The sequence below is a fragment of the Salvelinus sp. IW2-2015 genome, linkage group LG4q.1:29 (assembly GCF_002910315.2).
Source record: "Salvelinus sp. IW2-2015 linkage group LG4q.1:29, ASM291031v2, whole genome shotgun sequence".
In the NCBI taxonomy this organism is placed as follows: domain Eukaryota; kingdom Metazoa; phylum Chordata; class Actinopteri; order Salmoniformes; family Salmonidae; genus Salvelinus; species Salvelinus sp. IW2-2015.
In genome coordinates this window covers 32,690,223-32,712,976 of record NC_036842.1, presented here as the reverse complement: position 1 = coordinate 32,712,976, position 22,754 = coordinate 32,690,223, and the positions used below count along the sequence as shown (strand labels likewise).

The following is a 22,754-nucleotide window of genomic DNA, read 5'->3' as shown; positions in this document are numbered from 1 at the left end:
AAAATGTCTAACTTATACAGTGCCTTCAGAAAGTACTCAGACCCCTTCACCTTTTCCACATTTTGTTAAGTTACAGCCTTATTATAAAATTGATTAAATAGTTTTTTTCCTCATCAATCTACACACAATACCCCATAATGATAAAGCAAAAACAGTTTAATTTTAAACATTTTGCAAATTTAAATAAAAAATGTATATATAAAAACAACTGAAATATTACATTTACATAAGTGTTCAAACTTGGCTGTGTGCTTAGGGATGTTGTCCTGTCGGAAGGTGAACCTTCGCCCCAGTCTGAGGCCATGAGCGCTCTGGAGCAGGCTTTCATCAAGAATCTCTCTGTACTTTGCTCTGTTCATCTTTGCCCTGTTCCTGACTAGTCTCCCAGTCCCTCCCGCTGAAAAACATCCCCACAGTATGATGCTGCCACCATCATGCTTCACCGTAGGGATGGTGCCAGGTTTACTCCAGACGTGAGGCTTGGCATTCAGGCCAAAGTGTTCAATCTTGGTTTCATCAGACCAGAGAATCTTGTTTCTCACCGTCTGAGAGTCTTTAGGTGCCTTTTGGCAAACTCCAAGCAGGCTGTCATGTGTCTTTTACTGAGGAGTGGCTTCTGTCTGACCACTCTACCATAAAGGCCTAATTGGTGGAGTGCTGCAGAGATGGTTTTCCTTCTGGAAGCTTCTCCCATCTCCACAGAGGAACTCTAAAGCTCTGTCAGAGTGACCATCAGGTTCTTGGTCACCTCCCTGACCAAGGCCCTTCTCCCCCGATTGCTCAGTTTGGCCGGGCAGCCAGTTCTAGGAAGAGTCTTGGTGGTTCCAAACTTCTTCCATTTAAGAATGATGGAGGCCACTGTGTTCTTGGGGATCTTCAATGCTGCACACATTTTTTGGTACCCTTCCCCAGATCTGTGCCTCGACACAATCCTGTCTCGGAGCGCTACGGACAATTCCTTCGACCTGATGGCAGGGTTTTTGATCAGACATGCACTGTCAACTGTGGGACCTTATATAGACAGTTGTGTACCTTTCCAAATCATGTCCAATCATTTGAATTCACCACGGGTGATTTTTTTTAAGCACAGTTTTTTATTTTAAATACATTAAATATATATATATATATATATATAAAAAAACTGTTTTCGCTTTGTCATTATGGGGTATAGATTGCTGAGGATAATAAAAATAAAAAAATACATTTTAGAATAAGGCTGTAATGTAACAATGTGAAAAAAGTCAAGGGGTCTGAATACTTTCTGAAGGCACTGCATATCATGACCCATGGCTAATGAGAAACTGAAAGCATGAATATGAATGACAATATCCCATGAGTTAATCTTTCTTCCTCTGATCAAAGTGTTTGACCTATGCCAGATGAACAGATTAGGGTGTGTGGCAGTGTGTGTGTGGTAAGTGCGATCCTTCACAGTCCAGTCCACCACCTTCCCCCATGTGGGAGTAGTAGGTGCTGCTGAGTCCTTGAGGTGGTGAGTCACATTGTGCTCTCAGCATTCACAAAGGACAGTGCATTCCCAAAGTAAGTGACACTAACCCACCTCATCCCTCTTCGTCCCACTCACACACTGTCTGTCACAGTCTATTCAGTCACTGAAAGGTTACAGAGCCCAGTGTAATTTAGTGTAGATCAGTAGTGTGTTGATCTGAATAGAGCAGGGTTAGACAACTCTAATCCTGAAGTACCTGTTCATCAGTTAATGTCACTGGGTTTGTTTATCCTAGCCTGTAATCTGTAAAGCACTTTGTGACAACTGCTCATGTAAAAAATAAAAATTAAAGGGCTTTATAAAATACATTTGATTTGTAGATTAAGAGTTTGTCTGGTTTTCCGAGTCTAAATCAGTCGCTGAGGTTGGCACACGTGTGAGAAGTTAAAGCAGGAATCCCTGAGGAATTCGATCAGAATCACCCATCGCTACAGTGATTACAGCTCAGCATTTAACACCATAGTACCCTCCAAACTCGTCATCAAGCTCGAGACCCTGGGTCTCGACCCCGCCCTGTGCAACTGGGTCCTGGACTTCCTGACGGGCCGCCCCCAGGTGGTGAGGGTAGGTAACAACATCTCCACCCCGCTGATCCTCAACACTGGGGCCCCACAAGGGTGCGTTCTGAGCCCTCTCCTGTACTCCCTGTTCACCCACGACTGCGTGGCCATGCACGCCTCCAACTCAATCATCAAGTTTGCGGATGACACTACAGTGGTAGGCTTGATTACCAACAACGACGAGACGGCCTACAGGGAGGAGGTGAGGGCCCTCGGAGTGTGGTGTCAGGAAAATAACCTCACACTCAACGTCAACAAAACAAAGGAGATGATTGTGGACTTCAGGAAACAGCAGAGGGAGCACCCCCCTATCCACATCGACGGGTCAGTAGTGGAGAAGGTGGAAAGTTTTAAGTTCCTCGGTGTACACATCACGGACAAACTGAATTGGTCCACCCACACAGACAGCGTCGTGAAGAAGGCGCAGCAGCGCCTCTTCAACCTCAGGAGGCTGAAGAAATTCGGCTTGTCACCAAAAGCACTCACAAACTTCTACAGATGCACAATCGAGAGCATCCTGTCGGGCTGTATCACCGCCTGGTACGGCAACTGCTCCGCCCACAACCGTAAGGCTCTCCAGAGGGTAGTGAGGTCTGCAGAACGCATCACCGGGGGCAAACTACCTGCCCTCCAGGACACCTACACCACCCGATGTCACAGGAAGGCCATAAAGATCATCAAGGACAACAACCACCCAAGCCACTGCCTGTTCACCCCGCTATCATCCAGAAGGCGAGGTCAGTACAGGTGCATCAAAGCCTGTCTCTTATACACATCTAGATGTGTATAAGAGACAGGTTAAACAGCCACCACTAACATTTAGCGGCCGCTGCCAACATACTGACTCAACTCCAGCCACTTTAAAAATGGGAATTGATGGAAATTATGTAAAAATGTACCACTAGCCACTTTAAACAATGCCACTTAATATAATGTTTACATACCCTACATTACCCATCTCATATGTATATAATGTACTCTATATCATCTACTGCATCTTGCCATCTTTATGTAATACATGTACCACTAGCCACTTTAAACTATGCCACTTTATGTTTACATACCCTACAGTACTCATCTCATATGTATATACCGTACTCTATACCATCTACTGCATCTTGCCTATGCCGTTCTGTACCACCACTCATTCATATATCTTTATGTACATATTCTTTATCCCTTTACACTTGTGTGTGTATAAGGTAGTAGTTGTGGAATTGTTAGGTTAGATTACTTGTTGGTTATTACTGCATTGTCGGAACTAGAAGCACAAGCATTTCGCTACACTCGCATTAACATCTGCTAACCATGTGTATGTGACTAATAAAATTTGATTTGATTTGATGGTGTGTTTGGAATAGTCCCCAGGGTTGTCACTAGTTACCACAGCCTCAAATTCAAAATCGGAGGACTCCAAGTTGTAGAAACATCACAAGGATGATCAATGGAAACAGGATGCACCTGAACTCAATATCAAGTCTCATCACAAAGGGTCTGAATACTTATGTAAATAAGGTATTTCTGTTTTTTCTAAAAACCTGTTTGGCTTTGTCATTATGGGGTATTGTGTGTAGATTGCTGAGGAAAAAATAGATATTTTATCCATTTTAGAATGTCTAACTTAACAAAATGTGGAAACTGTCATGGGGTCTGAATACTTTCCAAAGGCACTGTAGTATAAATTCATGAGAAAAAAATATTGCCTAGTTTTTTGGTCTTAATTTAAGGTTAGGCATAAGGTTAGCAGTGTGGTTAAGGTTAGATTTAAAATCAGATTTTAAGAAGAGAAATTGTAGAAATAGGCGAGTTTAGCCATGATTATGACTATGTGGCTGTGGTAACTAGTGACAACCAGTTCCCAGAGCTGTTTTAATGAGTGTGGAGGATGTGAGGAAGAGGACTATCAAGAACGTGATTCAGTTCATTTTTAGTCGAGTAATAATTTTTTTCAATCTCCTCGCCCAACCCCTCATCTTCTTTTTTCTGCTCTATTCCCCTCCCTCTCTCCTGTCTGCTTTTACTCTCACATGTCTGGGAGTGTGACTGTCATTGCAGCTGGACCGTGTGAACGTGTGTCACGGTTTAACACAGACACACCGAGAAAATATATACAGATATACATACGTACCCATGCAAACACACACACACACACACAGTATAGTTTATGCAGTCACTTCCCACCTGATATTGGGAGGGGACTGGTGAAACAAAGAGAGGATCGTGGACACGTTTCAGAGAATATCTCACAAATGTGTCTTCTTTACATCCATCACTGTGCTCTCCAATAATATGACTCTACCTCCGAGTGCAGACGAGGCGAGGTCGTGATGTACAGTACCTGTCTGAAAATAGCCTGGTTTTGCTGGAAGAGAACTTAATGAGCGCGCCCTATAACAACTCAGTGGCTGAACTGCTGTTATGATCTACTGCAATGTAAATTCCTCTCTACATCCAAAGAGAAGAAATGTATTTCTGTTTGGGTGTATCCCCCCCTCACCTCTCTACTAATCTAATAAATAGAATAAGAAAACTTGTAACAAAAATTGTTTCATATAAACAGCGCTTATTTTGAGATTCCAAAAATGACTCATTCAGACACAGCAGTAAGCATCGGCTTGCTTTGGTGAGTGCTGCCCTCTACTGAGCAATAAAGTTATGACAAATTAGTGGTACAGCCTGAATCAAAGCCCATACGTAAAAAGGTGTACTAGCAAAACACAACTATAAATTCTACAATAAAATATTGAGTCCAATGTAAGGATGCTAAAGTTGTTGTAGTCCAGAGACTATTAGGCTCATTGCAAAAGTATTTGTAGAATATAGTGAAACTCCAGCCCGGAATCATATTCAGTGTGGATTCCAGGATAGAAAAACTGTGCTTTTCAAAACAGTAGAGGAAGATGAAATTAAGTCAGAGGTTTCTTTGACTGTAAGACAATAGCTATTGATATCCTAGCCAATATGTTTTCAATGTCTCTAACTCCAGCGTTGACTTTACTATAATTTGCTAACATTTTCCTAGAATTTTTCCATGGGCTACTAGCATTCACGGAGAGATAGGCTATTCACTTCGTGTCCTCAGAATACACACTACTCTACTGACAGGCTGATATGAGGCTTTATCTCTTCTCTTCTCTCCAGCAGTTTCTCCTCTTTACTGATGTTCTGCTGATCCTCCTGGTGATTTTCTGGTGACCTCTCTTTGTTGTAGCGCCTGTTTTCCTCAGGGTACGTCACGGCCGACAGAGGCAGTCTGTGTATGGCTCTGGATTCAGTGGTGATGAGGAGGAAGGTGAGGGCGGACAGGCAGAAAGGCCAGGTGCATGCTGGTAGCCCAAACTGAAAACAACAGGTGATATGGTAGAAGTGGAGTTAAGAGATTGTATCAAGCATCTCAGAATAATAATTCTTATTTACCTATAATTTCTGACTTTTACCTGGCACTCCTACTCTGAGATGCTTGATATGTACAACCCTAGGTATTGTTGATTGTCTACTGGGTGATGTAACAGACTCACTGACACTTCAGATAATTGCCCTGGTTAGGTAAGAATGTTTCATACATTAATTCAGAAGTACTGCAGCTAATTATGGTATAGGGTCGGCTGCTTGTACTGCATTATGTAACCAAAAGCTCTCAACATAAAAGGAACCGGAAGACTAACCAATCAAAAATATGCACTCTTTATAGGCTGAATTTTTTTTTTGTTTGACTTATTAGACAAGTACAGAGCATTCAAATTAGTGGCAGCAGTACATTAGATGTTGACCAAGAATGAAATAAAAATGTAAGAACTTACTATGGACATCAGATTTGAAATGGCCAAACTCATGTACGCACAGAAAAAGGCTGAAAGTAGAAAAAGAACAACTGGCTTCATTGAATGGGTGGTCATGAAGTAGACTGCTTGTCTGACAGCATTGAGTAAGGTGAAGGTGTTGTTTCTGAACCTACCACAGGTAATAGCCAGTAGATGACTCTGCCATGTCAATGCATAGAACACCCCTCCAATAGCGATGCAGGACAGACAACTGTTGTAGCCCCACAGTCCTGAGTAGATGTCCTCACGAGGAGCAGCCAGAACAAGACCTACATCGAACAGGACATACAATACAGCTAGGTCCAGATTTCCCTGCCCATGTGATTTGACCATGAAAAGCTCTGGGCCCTAGTACCTAGTTAAACTCCTGGCCCCAATTATAGCCTGTGATTAAAGAATTGCCAATATATGGCTTACATCTGCATTATTTTGCTTCACGATGATGCACAACAAATCATCTTGGGATATGTTGAATTTAACTTCAAAATTGACTAATGAACACGAAAACAATAGCATACTTCCGATGTTTCTAATTCGGTGTACATAAAAAAAGTCATGTTCACAACTGTTATGCTCCCCAGTTATTTATTGAGACGCTAACATAAGACAGTTTTTTAAAGAAGTACAGCTCCTATTGTGTTCTGTGATGCAACTTATACCACTCTCAGTTATATCTCTAAAGAGCATGTCCATTGGTATTGTTAATGAGTATAGCCATTAAAACCAAACTTGTTTTGTATCCCAATCAGTATTTCCACAGTATGTGCTGGGATTAGAGGTCAGGTGTACAAAATTATTTGAGAGCAAGTCTCTTACCGGACACTACACCAACAATAGAGCCCAGTACAGCGTGCATGCAGATGGTTGGGGAGGAAAGCAGCAGTGCTATGATGAAGATTCCTCCAGTCCAGGGGCAGTCACAGCCGTACACCTGACCCACGCCAACTGGCACCGCCATCAAGAGCTGCACCAGGAAGTAACCAACAAGCAGGCTATCACCAATTACTGATCCTGGGTAAGATCTATTTCCCTTCCTCACTTTGGGTTAGGATTGGGAGTAAGGTAATCTGATCCTAGATCTGTGGTTACTAGTCACTTCTACCTCATGGTAGCTAACACCACAAGCTACCATAATCCTACATCCACTCAATACACTTTTGTTAGAAATCAAAATTTCCTGCTCTTGGAAAGTTCAGTGAAATTGTTTCTTTGGACTATATCTGTGAGGATTATGTGTTTGACCTATTTTTGTTTCTTAATTGTTGAAGTGACAGAATCATCTAGAATATGTTGGAGAATTCGTTTAGAAACACACAAGGTTACAGTGTTGTGAGTCGGAGGCTGTCCTGATATGGACACCGTACAGGGTACTGTCCTACCTGAGGTATGCTTCGTTCTGCCAAGGTGGTGTTCAGATGGAGAGAGGACTTTGGCTGCATTAGCACCTGGGGAAAGCAGAAACTGGGGGTATTAGGATATTGGGAGGTGTGTGTGTGTGTGTGTGTGTGTGTGTGTGTGGTATGTAAGTGTGTGTGAGTGCATATGTACACTACCGTTCAAAAGTTAGGGGTCACTTACAAATGTCCTTGTTTTTGAAAGAAAATCAAAAAAATGTTGTCCATTAAAATAACATAAAATTGATCAGAAATACAGTGTAGACATTGTTAATGTTGTAAATGACTATTGTAGCTGGAAACGGCAGATAAAAAAAAATGAATGGAATATGTACGTAGGCGTACAGAGGCCCATTATCAGCAACCATCACTCCTGTGTTCCAATGGCACGTTGTGTTAGCTAATCCAAGTTTATAATTTTAAAAGGCTAATTGATCATTAGAAAACCCTTTTGCAATTATGTTATCACAGCTGAAAACTGTTGTCCTGATTAAAGAAACAATAAAACTGGCCTTCTTTAGACTAGTTGAGTATCTGGAGCATCAGCATTTGTGGGTTCGATTACAGACTCAAAATGGCTAGAAACAAAGACCTTTCTTCTGAAACTCGTCAGTCTATTCTTGTTCTGAGAAATGAAGGCTATTCCACGCGAGAAATTGTCAAGAAACTGAAGATCTTGTACAACCCTGTGTACTACTCCCTTCACAGAACAGCGCAAACTGTCTCTAACCAGAATAGAGAGAGTGGGAGGCCCCGGTGCACAACTGAGCAGGAGGACAAGTACATTAGAGTGTCTAGTTTGAGAAACAGATGCCAGCATCCTGGAGTCGCCTCTTCACTGTTGGCGTTGAGACTGGTGTTTTTTTCAGGTACTATTTAATAAAGGTGCCAGTTGAGGACTTGTGAGGCATCTGTTTCTCAAACTAGACACTCTAATGTACTTGTCCTCTTGCTCAGTCGTGCACCGGGGCCTACCACTCTCTCTATTCTGGTTAGAGACAGTTTGCGCTGTTTTGTGAAGGGAGTCGTACACAGCGTTGTACGAGATCTTCAGTTTCTTGGCAATTTCTTGCATGGAATAGCCTTCATTTCTCAGAACAAGAATAGACTGACGAGTTTCAGAAGAAAGGTCTTTGTTTCTAGCCATTTTGAGTCTGTAATCGAACCCACAAATGCTGATGCTCCAGATACTCACCTAGTCTAAAGAAGGCCAGTTTTATTGCTTCTTTAATCAGGACAACAGTTTTCAGCTGTGCTAACATAATTGCAAAAGGGTTTTCTAATGATCAATTAGCCTTTTAAAATGATAAACTTGGATTAGCTAACACAACGTGCCATTGGAACACAGGAGTGATGGTTGCTGATAATGGGCCTCTGTACGCCTATGTAGATATTAAAAAAATATGTATCTGCCGTTTCCAGCTACAATAGTCATTTACAACATTAACAATGTCTACACTGTATTTCTGATCAATTTTATGTTATTGTAATAGACAATTCTTTTTTGATTTTCTTTTAAAAACAAGGACATTTGTAAGTGACCGCAAACTTTTGAACGGTACTGTGCCTCTGTGTGTACGTGAGTATATTTTGGGCCTACCTCTGGAAAGTAGGGGTGGTTAGACCCCATGGCAGCCATGTGCAAACACACAAGGATGTTGAATGGTAGAGTGAACACAGGGAGGTCCCATTTGCTGAACACTGAGCCCAGGGCACTGGAGACTATGGGACTGCACAGGAACAGGAACAGGAAGTGAAGAACACACAACAAGAAGCTTGAAATATGATCATAATCAGGTAGAGGAAAAAAGGAAATGGAGGGTTGGATCATTATTTAGAAGTTAGGGTGTTTCAGTTGAATTCAATTTTAGCTTTGTTTCAGTTGGCTGTGAACACATTGGACAATAGTGCAATATTGCATACAGTGTTTTTAAGGAGATATACAAAATAGGTCTGCTGAAACTTTTGAGGCCTACATGGATATACCTGGCTACCATACTCTGCACTGGAGCCTGCACTGGGGCATTATCTGAGCAGACACCTGCCTACTGCTGCTTTCATACTTCCACTTGACATTGTGTCTTGGATGTTTTTAGACTACTGCCAAACTTGAACTACACTTGGTTTAGCCTACTTGGATTTACTCTCTTTGACTCTCCCGTGGCCCGGTGTAGCGCTTGCCTCCCTCCCATCTTCCACCGGCCTGTACTGGAAACTACAGTGGTGGCCAAAAGTTGAGAATGACACAAATATTAATTTTCACAAAGTCTGCTGCCTCAGTTTGTATGATGGCAATTTGCATATATCCCAGAATGTTATGAAGAGTGATCAGATGAATTGCAATTAATTGCAAAGTTCCTCTTTGCCATGCAAATGAACTGAATCCCCCCCAAAACATTTCCACTGCATTTCAGCCCTGCCACAAAAGGACCAGCTGACATCATGTCAGTGATTCTCTCGTTAACACAGGTGTGAGTGTTGACGAGGACAAGGCTGTCATGCTGACAGAGTGAGTTTGATTAACAGACTGGAAGCTTCAAAAGGAGGGTGGGGCTTGGAATCATTGTTCTTCGTGCCGTCATCATTGCTTTGTACAAAAAGGGCTTCACAGGCATGGATATTGCTGCCAGTAAGATTGCACCTAAATCAACCATTTATCGGATCATCAAGAACTTCAAGGAGAGCAGTTCAATTGTTGTGAAGAAGGCTTCAGGCCGCCCAAGAAAGTCCAGCAAGCGCCAGGACCGTCTCCTAAAGTTGATTCAGCTGCGGGATCGGGACACCACCAGTACAGAGCTTGCTCAGGAATGGCAGCAGGCAGGTGTGAGTGCATCTGCACGCACAGTGAGGCGAAGACTTTTGGAGGATGACCTGGTGTCAAGAAGGGCAGCAAAGAAGCCACTTCTCTCCAGGAAAAACATCAGGGACAGACTGATATTCTGCAAAAGGTACAGGGATTAGATTGCTGAGGACTGGAGTAAAGTCATTTCCCCTGATGAATCCCCTTTCCGATTGTTTGGGGCATCCGGAAAAAAGCTTGTCCAGAGAAGACAAGGTGAGCACTACCATCAGTCCTGTGTCATGCCAACAGTAAAGCATCCTGAGACCATTCATGTGTGGGGTTGCTTCTCAGCCAAGGGAGTGGGCTCACTCACAATTTGCCTAAGAACACAGCCATGAATAAAGAATGGTACCAACACATCCTCCGAGAGCAACTTCTCCCAAACATCCAGAAACAGTTTGCTGACGAACAATGCCTTTTCCAGCATGATGGAGCACCTTGCCATAAGGCAAAAGTGATAACTAAGTGGCTCGGGGAACATAACATTGATATTTTGGGTCTATGGTCAGGAAACTCCCCAGACCTTAATCTCATTGAGAACTTGTGGTCAATCCTCAAGAGGCGGGTGGACAAACAAAAACCCACAAATTCTGACAAACTCCAAGCATTGATTATGCAAGAATGGGCTGCCATCAGTCAGGATGTGGCCCAGAAGTTAATTGACAGCATGCCAGGGCAGATTGCAGAGGTCTTGAAAAAGAAGGGTCAACACTGCAAATATTGACTCTTTGCATCAACTTCATGTAAATGTCAATAAAAGCCTTTGACACTTATGAAATGCTTGTAATTATACTTCAGTATTCCATAGTAACATCTGACAAAAACATCTAAAGACACTGAGACAGCAAACTTTGTGGAAATTAATATTTGTGTCATTCTCAAAACTTTTGGCCATGACTGTATACCCCCTCCAATGTGCTTCTCTCCTGGCTATCATACTGGTAACATGTCCTCCGTTGCGTTACTGTTTTGATGGGCCCCAGCATTTAATTGCATTGAGTACAGTGGCTTGCAAAAGTTTTCACCCCCTTGGCATTTTTCCTATTTTGTTGCCTTACAACCTGGAATTAAAATAGATTTTTTTGGGGGTGTGTATCATTTGATTTACACAACATGACTACCACTTTGAAGATGCAAAGTATTTTTCATTGTGAAACAAACAAGAAATAAGACAAAAAAACAGAAAATTTGAGCTTGCATAACTATTCACCCCCCAAAGTCAATACTTTGTAGAGCCACCTTTGCAGAAATTACAGCTGCAAGTCTCTTGAGGTAGGTCTCTATAAGCTTGGTGCATCTAGCCACTGGGATTTTTGCCCATTCTTCAAGGCAAAACTGTTCCAGCTCGTTCAAGTTGGATGGGTTCCGCTGGTGTACAGCATTCTTTAAGTCATACCCCAGATTCTCAAATGGATTGAGGTCTGGGCTTTGACTAGGCCATTCCAAGACATTTAAAAATATGTTTCCTTTTAAACCACTCGAGTGTTGCTTTAGCAGTATGCTTAGGGTCCTTGTCCTGCTGGAAGGTGAACCTCCGTCCCAGTCTAAAACCTCTGGAAGACTGAAACAGGTTTCCCTCAGGAATTTCCCTGTATTTAGCGCCATCCATCATTCCTTCAATTCTGAACAGTTTCCCAGTCCCTGCCGATGAAAAACATCCCCACAGCATGATGCTGCCACCACCATGCTTCACTGTGGATATGGTGTTCCCGGGGTGATGAGAGGTGTTGGGTTTGCGCCAGACATAGCATTTTACTTGATGGCCAAAAAGCAACATATTTTTTTGTCTGACCAGAGTACATTCTTCCATATGTTTGGGGAGTTTCCCACATGCCTTTTGGCAAACACCAAACGTGTTTGCTTATTTTTTTCTTTAAGCAATGGCTTTTTTCTGGCCACTCTTTCGTAAAGCCCAGCTCTGTGGAGTGTACAGCTTAAAGTGGTCCTGTGGACAGATACTCCAATCTCCACTGTGGAGCTTTGCAGCTCCTTCAGGGTTATCTTTGGTCTCTTTGTTGCCTCTCTGATTAACGCCCTCCTTGCCTGGTCTATGAGTTTGTGGACGGCCCTCTCTTGGCAGGTTTGTTGTGGTGCCATATTCTTTCCATTTTTTATTGATGTATTTAATGGTGCTCCGTGCGATGTTCAAAGTTTCAGATATGTTTTTTTATAACCCAACCTTGATCTGTTCTTCTCCACAACTTTGTCCCTGACCTGTTTGGAGAGTTCCTTGGTCTTGGTGGGGCCCCTTGCCTAGTGGTGTTGCAGACTATGGGGCCTTTCAGAATAGGTGTGTATATATACTGAGATCATGTGACAGATCATGTGGCATTTAGATTGCACACAGGTGGACTTTATTTAACTAATTATGTGACTTCTGAAGGTAATTGGTTGCACCAGATCTTATTTAGGGGCTTCATAGCAAAGGGGGTGAATACATATGCACGCACCACTTTTCCATTTTTTTAAACAAGTAATTTTTTTCATTTCACTTCACCAATTGGGACTATTTTGTGTATGTCAATTACATGAAATCCAAATAAAAATCAATTTAAATTACAGGTTGTAATGCAACAAAATAGGAAAAACGCCAAGGGGGATGAATACTTTTGCAAGGCACTAAGTTACCGCTCTCTCCTTGCTGTTGTAATGCTGGCCAGTTTTGTGCCTTGGTTGTATTTATTGTGGGTGCTAGTGCTGGATGGTTTCTAGTCTGTGGTTGGGTTCTGGCTTGCTGCCTATAACTGTGGTGATCCTACACACTGTGTGATTCAATCTAACTATTACACTGTGTGGATTGACTTTTAGCTGATTATTCGCCAACCTATTTTATTTGTGTGGATTTTAACTGACTTTTTCAAAATGGCATCTACCACTTTCCGCCATTTGGGGAAACTGACTTTTCCCAGATTGCCGTTTACCACCTTCAGAGACTACATTGATCGTTTCATCTCATGTAGGAGCTGCACCTATTTTACACTGTTCTGGGAAAATATTGACCGGACAAATTCCCAATGTGATAACTGTCAGCTTATTGAGGAATATGTATGAGCTGGGCATCCAGAGTAAGCAAATTGAGTCATTGCAGTATATCCTGGATAGGTTCCACTAAGACCTTTTCTACTCCTCAGCCTAGTCGTTGTGCCACTGCCTCGCCAATGTGTCGCCACTCTCCGATTGACTGGCCAGGACTGCCCTGCTGTCATGACATTGGCCTGTTGGGGGAGGTTTATGACCCCCATAAATACCTTTCCCCTTTTTCCTCTCTCTACTCTACCGATGTGACTATTGAAAATCCCTTTGTTAAAATAGAGAGTCTGGGAACATCAAAAGGTGGGAAACGGAACCCTATTTCGGTAATCCAACCAGTTGAAAATATGTGTTGGTACTTAATGAATATGATGTCAGATCAGTTGGCGTCTGAGACATTATTACTGATGATAGGACGACAAATTGTATCTTGGAAAGTCTACACATTCTAGATATCATCATATTCACATGGAATTGTTGCGCAATTTATATGTTTAAATATGAAACTATTTATGAAAAGATGAAATGTAATTTTAGCTTCTAAATGAGAGAATTGGTTTTCATGAGTGAACTATGCTCAACTTAGTGGCCCCGCCCGTGTGAATAGACATTGGTTGTAAACTATGAAACACGGCCCTCTCTTCCGTGAGAGGAGAATAGCATGTCATTCTTAATCCGGCATAGCCAAAGACACGGCACTGCAGAGACCCTTACTAGACTAGTAAATATACAATTTTGTGTTCAAATTATATAAAATGAGAGCTAATGAAACAGGATTTTATTGAGCTAATCAGCACCCTGAAAGGCTCTGAAAGCAGCCGATTATCTGTGGTCCCGTGCCATCGCTGGTTCAGCAGGCTCTTAGCACTTCATATCTGGCTTAAAAACTACTGCCACTGTTTGCATACATTTTATTGACAATTTCGACACTTTTTGGAAACAAAAAAAATTCTCTACCGAGAGATGATGGACTCCATCCAAACCATCTAAGAGCCCGGACTCTCTCTTCACATTTGAAGGCTGCGTTAAGATATTAACTCAGGGACAGACCAAGCCCCACTCAGGTAACACCTCCCATCCTTTCTAAGTGTTATCATCGTACTTTTGTCTATACTGCCAGGGGTGTATTCATTTGAACTCCACTCTTAGATCTGCTATTATTAGCTCAAAAGAGAAAGCCCACTGGTCTGCTCACCCAGTGCCTTTAGTTCAAATATGAATTCCATAAACTTGAATACCCCCTAGGTTTTCAAATCACAGAGGGCTTGGGCTGTTGCACTATAGCAACCAAATCCCATGTAAAGTCAGCTTATAACATTCCATCATTGGTTACTCTGGTATTGGATGCAGCCTTAGGCCCTATGGTGCTAACCTTAGAAAAGTAATTACAATTTCTACTCCTTCCTCTATTACTACTAGGGATAGACCAAATGATGGAGTTCTATGCAATCTTATAGTCGTATCAATTATAATCAATATCAACCATAAGACAGGGCCTGCAACCGCCTATTGAACGTAGCTTCTTTGAGTTGGAGACTCAATGCGACTTTAAAAATCGTAAATTACTTGGGTTGACGCATTTGAACATTAGCAGCTTACTTCATAAACTGGACAACATCATGATCTGGGCTATGCAGACGAATCCAGACATGCTGGTATTGGCTGAAACTTGGATCTATATTAATATTGAGAGTTGTAATATGTTCAGAGCTGACAGACAGGGTAGAGTCAGTGGCCATTCTTATTAAAAATTATTTCTCTGTCTCCTAACTGAAATCCATTTTCCTTGCCCAAAAATGTTAGCTACCATCTTTAAGGCTTTGTGTGGGGAAAAATGTATCTGTAACTGTTATAGGGGTTTACCATCTTTTGTCTTATTTTATTAAATCAGAAGTTATTATCCTGGGTGTCTTTGCCCAAGACATTAGCGACCATTGCCCAGTTGTTTGTGTTAAAGATGTGAGAATACAAAAATCTAAGCCTCATTTCATCACAAAGAGGAACTTGAAAAATGTCAGTGAACAGCTGAATCAGCTATCATTGAACCTGAATTAGCTATGAGACATTTAGCAGATGTCTTCAAATATCATGCTCCCTTCAAAACATGAAGGGTTAAAGGTAGATTGAATGCCTGGTACACTCCGGAATGATCAGAAGTCATTCATAAAAGAGGTGATGCTTGGGTCAAGGCCAGGAACACAGGCTTTCAGTGTCTTGTACCAGCGTCTTGCACTGATGCAGTGTCTTGTACCAGCGTCTTGCACTGATGCAGTGTCTTGTACCAGCGTCTTGCACTGATGCAGTGTCTTGTTACCAGCGTCTTGCACTTGATGCAGTGTCTTGTACCAGCGTCTTGCACTGATGCAGTGTCTTTGTACCAGCATTCTTGCACTGATGCAGTGTCTTGTACCAGCGTCTTGCACTGATGCTGTCTTTGTACCAGCGTCTTGCACTGATGCAGTCTCTTGTACCAGCGTATTGCACTGATGCAGTGTCTTGTACCAGCGTCTTGCACTGATGCAGTGTCTTGTACCAGCGTCTTCCTGTGCAGTTTCTCTTTGTACCAGCGTCTTGCACTGATGCAGTGTCTTGTACCAGCATCTTGCACTGATGCAGTGTCTTGTACCAGCGTCTTGCACTGACGGAGTGTCTTAGACCGCTGCGCCACTACTTCCTCCTCTCTGCCACAACAAATTACTTCCGACACTGGCCTCATTACAGGAAAAATTACATCATTGATGCATTTAATCACCATTTTATTTCAGTTATTGAAATAACTTCTAAGCCTATTCACAATGATATTGGTCTGGATGCTGATTGGGGAAACTTGCTGAATGATCAGAGAAATGATAGTCAAAGCTTTTCTTTTAGGCTATTTACAGAAAAATAAGTAATGGATGCTTTGCTAGCAATAGACAAGAAATCAACAGGGGCTGACCAATTGGATCCTGCCTACTTAACTGTGCAGCGCCCATCATTGTTGGCTCAATAACCCACATTTATTAAACATGATCTTAATCATTATCACACCATTTCAAGGCTTCCTTTTCTAGCTAAGATTCCTGAATCCTTGGTAAATGTATAACTTTGCTCTTTATTTATCTGAGAAATATATTTAGAATGTAAACCAATCCGGGTTTAGGCCTGGGCATAGTGCTATTACAGCAACAACTTTAGTTGTTAATGATCTTGTCAATGCTTTAGACACTCAAATTAAATGTGCAGCTTTGTTTGTGGACCTGTCTAAAGCGTTTGATACTGTTGCTCATGTTCTTTTATTGAATAAGTTGTCTACGCAAGGCCTGAACTCTGACTGTTCATGGTTATATTAGTGCCAGAACTCAGGCCATGGTGATTGATGGGGTTGTCTGAATTTTTGAAGTACATGAAGGTGTACCACAGGGATCAATTTAGCGACCTGTTCTCTTCACTATTTATATAAACACCATTGGTCAATCTGTTAAAAATGTGACTTTTAAAAAACATAGATGAGCTGGTTAAGAAGCTAAGATTAAAGTTGGTTTTTTTCCCAACAGAATCAGATGGGGCCTTTTTTTTAAGCAGTAGGAAGTAAATGATTCAGTCAACCTTTGTTCTTGATTATTTTGATATTATTTATTCTACAACACTTAAACCTTTGTTCTTGATTATTTTGATATTATTTATTCTACAACACTTAAACCTTTGTTCTTGATTATTTTGATATTATTTATGATACTACTCTTAAACCTTTGGATGCCATCTACCATATCTTCGTTTTGTTACAGGTGACAGTTCTGATACTAATCACTGCATCCTGTATCAAAAGGTTGGCTGGACTTCGCTAAAGACCTGTAGATCTCTACATTACTTCCTTGTTGGCCCTACTTCATTAACTTCCGTCTTATCTAACTTTGCTGTTGAAGTGTAGACACCCGAGTTGCCTAACCCGTTCACAGGATTGGTTAACTCTTGAGGTTCCTAGGGTCTCCACCGAGCTAAGTAAATCTGCATTTCGTTTTTTTGTTATTTGTTTTTACCCCTTTTTCTCCTCAATTGGTAGTTAGTCTTGTCCCATCGCTGCAACTCCCATACGGACTCGGGAGAGGTGAAGGTCGGGAGCCGTGCGTCCTCCAAAACACAACCCAGCGAAACTGTACTGCTTCTTGACACAATGCCCACTTAACCCGGAAGCCAGCTGCACCAATGTGTCGGAGGAAACACCGTACACCTGGCAACCGTGTCAGCATGCATGTGCCCGGCCAGCCACAGGAGTCGCTAGAGCGCGATGGGACAAGGACATCCCGGCCGTGCCAAACCCTCCCCTAATCTGGATGACACTGGGCCAATAGAGCCCTGCCCCATGGGTCTCCCAGTCACGGCCGGCTGTGACAGAGTCTGGACTTGAACCAGGATCTCTAGTGGCACACCTAGCACTGTGATGCAGTGTCTTAGACCCCTGCGCCACTCGGGAGGCCCTGCATTTAGTTTTAAAATGCACCATATTGCTGGAACAAAATTCTACATACATTTCATCTTGATATTCTGGTGTCATTCAGGCAATTTAAAGTATTGATTCAAGATTTATTTATGGTGGTGATTCGTGATGTTTTATCTATCTATATATCTCTATATAGCGTTGAATTGTGTTTGGTAAATAAAGATAGAAATGGTTTAAAAAAAGTAGTGGTACTATTTAATTCAGTACAGATATGTGTAGGCGGCTTAACTTGTCCCATCCCCTGTCCCATACCCGGGGTAAGTTGTCCAAAAAAAGTGGGCTCCCGGTACAAGCTGCATTTTCAAAACTGGAATGTTTACATTAATTCTGATTATTTCCAGGGATAAACAACATCCAGAAATATATGTAGATATCTTTGTTAGAATACTATATTTCCCTTGATGGAGTGATGCTGAATATTTTTCTTTTATTAAATGTCTCAACTTGCCCCACTCTCCCCTACATTGATCAAAATACTGAGTACATTCTTACTGTAACATACCATAACATGGACATGAACATATTAGGGAGCAGAAGCCACCAGTACCAGTCCCCTTTGGCTGAGAAGACACACATCAGCATTCCAACCAGGGTCCCATTGTAGCCATATAAACCAGCAGATATGGCCCCCCTGAAGCACAGAAAACAAACAAATCAGAAAAGATACAGCTACAGAGAAATACAATGATATTGAGAAATGTTGGGTGCAAAAAAGACCAAGTGAGTGGGAGGGAAAGCAAGGTATTGCGAGAAATGATACATCTGGTGTGAGTTTCAGACTGAGACAAGCAGACTTCCCCACGCCAACCTCAGTTTGCAGAGCATATTCAAGATTACAACTCCCGAGGGGTATACTACAAACCAGGATCTATGAGTTAGCCAGGTAACTTTGATAAACATCTGGTTCATTAAGAAATCTACACTTAGATATTTGTTGGTTGTTGTGTTAATTAGACCATGCCCATTTCAAGCTTATCCTTCTAAAAAAGCAAAAGACTAACTAATTGATCCTGCTTTGCAGCATACCCCTCTGGCTGTGTGAGACTTTTGCCAGGGATATTCATAGTCGGCCTAACTGGAAGTAGATTACTGGTCTCGCCATAGACTTACATGTTTTGTCTAATCAGGAGTGCAGACAGTGTGGAAGCGAGGGATCCTAGCAGTCCGTTCAGGCCCCACCAGGGGTTCTGCAGCACCAGGCCAAATGTGATGAGCAGCCCACTGAGGGGGTTGTTGACAAACATGACCTGGGCCACCCCACGTAGGACCCAGTCCACCACCTGGACCACCACAATCTGCCCTGCAGGAGAGCAACAGAGAAAGACAGACAGGCAGTCATTGATTGACCATTTTATCCACTCTCTGAATCAGTCTCTGATTAGAGGGTAAGGATGAAAACCTGGCTCACGTTCAGTGAGGAGTAAATGTTTGAAACAGCGTAAAACAGGGAGGGACTACCTAAACGTGTCTAATAAGAACACAGATTTACATTTCCCTCTGCAAAAGTTTTTGCTACAGTGTGCCTTACTTAACATGACCCAGCAGTGCAGGGGACTTTAAGGCCCGGATTTTTATATATTTCCTTTATCATATATTGAACATGTCTTACTTTTTATCCATTCTCCATACACACGCATGTCCCCAGTAAGCAGATTAAGTGCTCTGGAGAGATGGGATGTAAGAGTAGCCCCTTTCTCTACAGGCCTCGCCTCCTTCTCCATCGCTGGGGTCGTCATTAGTGGCTTCAATTCCTGCAGGGCAGCTATAATAATACACAGTAGATAACATTCAATAATTAAATGTATTATATAATTACAGTATCTGGCCTAGGCCCAGACTGAGGTTCAGAATGTTACAAAAAAATGTTCTAAGTTATCTGGATATGCTGTCATGACCATATTGTTGATTTACTAACTCCACAGTGGAGCAATAAAAGATAAATTCCAAACAATTGCAATGTGATACCTTTGGACAGGAATGTTTTTAAGATACTGTGCTGCTATACCATCTGGTTTGCAGTAAATTATTTGGTTTTGGCTGGATATCTGGAGCATGCTAACAGGGGTCCTACCTACCACTCCCACTGCTTGACCTCAACAATGCTAGCTAATGCTATTCAATAGATACTGCAAATCCACAGTTTGGGTCATTGGCTCTCTGGGTCCATAAACTACATTCAGGGTCAGGAATGTGAAACCCTGAACTAACACACCCAAGTCAAATAAGCAGCTAATCATGGTACAATCTAGTCAAGAGTTGGCCACCCGTGTTCTATGTTTCCATAAGATGAGGAGTCTTTGATATAGATGGGCTAACCTTTTAACATAGCATTTACCAGATGCATTGATCACTACACAAGTTACACAAAATATCTCTCTCACCTCTATTACCGTCAAAAGACTATTATTAGAATCAGCATTCCATACACGTAAAAGCAAATGACGTTTTGAAAAGTCCCATGAACTCCATAAACTAGATTAGCTAGTTAGACAGAAAATAGTAAACACATAAAAAACTACACATACAGCAGCGTTTCCCAAACTCTCTAATGTTTTTGTCCTAGCACTACACAGGTGATTCAAATAATCAAAGCTTAATGATGAGTTGACCATTTGCATCAGCTGTGTAGTGCTAGGGCAAAAACTAAAATGTGCTCCCTTTGGGGTTCCCAGGACTAAGTTTGGAAAACGCTGACATACATAATAGTTATGGGTATGTTGTTTTTAATGATAAATCAGTGTTACCTGTGATATATGAGCCAGGAATAGAAGTGTCCAGATCTCCATGAACAGCGACACTGTAATACCCGTAGTTTACTTTAGAGACAGCCGTGTGTCAACAACTCGTGGTGGTGTGTTAAAAATAACACACTAACACACGCACGCACACACACACACACACACACACACACACACACACACACACACACACACACACACACACACACACACACAACCCACACACACACACACACACACACAACACACACACACACACACACACACACACACACAGCTATGTCCTGTTATTCCACGTTGAGGTCAGTTTTATTCCTGCTGGATCTTAAATTAGCATAATTCTTTTTTAGGTCCTCAGTCAAAGGTTAAATCAGAGGTTTGACCCCGTTCCCACTCCGTCTGGTGCCATTGCAGGTCATGCCCATAACTAATACTGCTCAATTTACTATAAGTTGCATTATCAAATGCTTTGCACATAAAAACATATGTACAGTGAAAAACACTTTCCACAAGCAATATATCCTAGTGTGGCAAAGCTTTAAAAGGGGGGCATATATCCTAGTGTGGCAAAACTTTAAAAGGGGGGCATGACTTAGCAAGTATTACTTAGCAAGTATTACTGAACTCAAACCCAAATTAAGCGAATCATTATGTTAACCCCTCCTCAAGGAAACCAACCCCTCCAGTTACAGTATGTAAGGTACAGTAAGGTTATTCAGCACATAAACAGACATAGTTTAAACAAAGTTATTCATTCATTACACAACAATAGGAAATGGAAATAGTTCTCCCCAACTCACACCTATGATAATCTAGAGGTAAAACACATAAAACAGCCCAATTATGATATCATTATTATATTATCGGTTCATACAGTAACATGCATTCTCACCTAGTCAAGGATCTGACAAAAACGAGTCAAGATCATATTTAAAGCCAATCCATCAGTGAAAACAGAAAACCTAGAAATCCAGCAATTTGGTTGGATTTTGTTTTTATTTGCGATACCCTGCATATAGGAAAATAACATGTAATCTAATTATTCTCATAATCCACTCAGAGACTTGAACATAAATCCAGTTACCGTAAGTATTCAACGCCTCAAGAAAGATCCATTAACTCAGCGTCCCACTACTCTTCTGAGTGTCCTGTTTAAATCAGGGACTAGTAGCCTACTCTCCCGTTCAGATCCTCTAGGAATCTTATTCAATTATATGCCCTGCTCTCCCTCTCTCTCCACTCTCATGCCATTCTCTTTCCCCCTCTCGCTGTCCTCTCCCCTCTCCCCACTCGCTGTCCTCTCCCCTCTCACTGTCCTCTCCCCTCTCCCTGTCCCTTGTTTCTCTACATTCTCTCCCCTGTCTCTCACCACCTTCTCTCCTTACCTTTACCCTGCATTTGGGAGACTTTCCTTCCAAGCAGCTAATCAGGGATCAGAATCCAGAATTGTTCTAAATCACCTCCGGTTTATTACTACCCCAGTGTGGTGGGCTTTCCTTCTTAACACTTTCAATAGACGAATCCCAAAGAGTTTAACATAATTACAGTATAGAGATGAGGTATTTACCACCATCTTTGGTTAAGGCCGGTCAGGTTTTTTCCTGTACATGTGACCTGACCAAGGACATCTCTGGACTCCGGTATAAATAGAACGGTGAATTGAATTTTTCAGGTAGTGATTATAATTTATTATTGACTTATTAAACAAAACAAATTTGTCTGACTCATTGATATGACTTACTATGAAATTCCTAATACTATGATGTTTTTGCTCACTAAAGGCCAAGTGCAGTCATACATTTTATTTGTATTTATTATTTTTGTTATATATTTCCACACTATGAGGTTGGAAAAATACTGTGAAATTGTGAAAATTATGATCATGCCGTTTTAGTGTAGGAACTGTTTGAAAACACTGCCTGGAATTTCAGCCTGTTTTGGTAGGATGGAGTTTTGGCCTGCCCTGTGACGTCTAGACCTGTTAGGTGGTGTGTGAATAGACCAATAAGAAATAGTCTGCCAATTACATCCTAGTTTTCAGTTTCCCCTCCCCACTCAGACCACTCCCACAGTCCTAGCAAAATTATTGCTGGAGAAGTTGTTCTTTGCTAAGAAGTGATTTTTGTTTATTTTGACCACTTTAATTGAAAACAATCACAGTAAGGTACTTAATTATTACCCATAAATGATTTGATATTGCGATAAAAACAGCTGCATTGGGCCTTTAAACATTTGTTGTATATTTTATGTATTAGCAGACTTTATGAATCAAATCAAAGTTTATTTGTCACGTGCGCCGAATACAACAGGTGTAGACTTTACAGTGAAATGCTTACTTACAGGCTCTAACCAATAGTGCAAAAAAGGTATTAGGTGAAC

At 41.7% G+C, this 22,754-nt stretch overlaps 1 protein-coding gene across 1 annotated transcript; it reads right to left on the bottom strand.

Annotated features, from left to right (window-relative positions):
* Window positions 1–4,387: 4,387 nt before the first annotated feature.
* LOC111961830 (urea transporter 2) lies at window positions 4,388–20,610 on the bottom strand. The gene is made up of 10 exons (XM_023984396.2): window positions 20,382–20,610; window positions 19,247–19,399; window positions 18,748–18,937; window positions 18,140–18,268; window positions 8,886–9,015; window positions 7,271–7,336; window positions 6,708–6,855; window positions 6,026–6,160; window positions 5,871–5,920; window positions 4,388–5,409 (listed from the first exon to the last, which is right to left on the bottom strand). The coding sequence occupies exons 2-10, from the start codon at window positions 19,371–19,373 to the stop codon at window positions 5,161–5,163; spliced, it is 1,224 nt and encodes a 407-aa protein (XP_023840164.1). The 5' UTR covers window positions 19,374–19,399; window positions 20,382–20,610; the 3' UTR covers window positions 4,388–5,160.
* Between the last annotated feature and the right edge of the window lie 2,144 nt (window positions 20,611–22,754).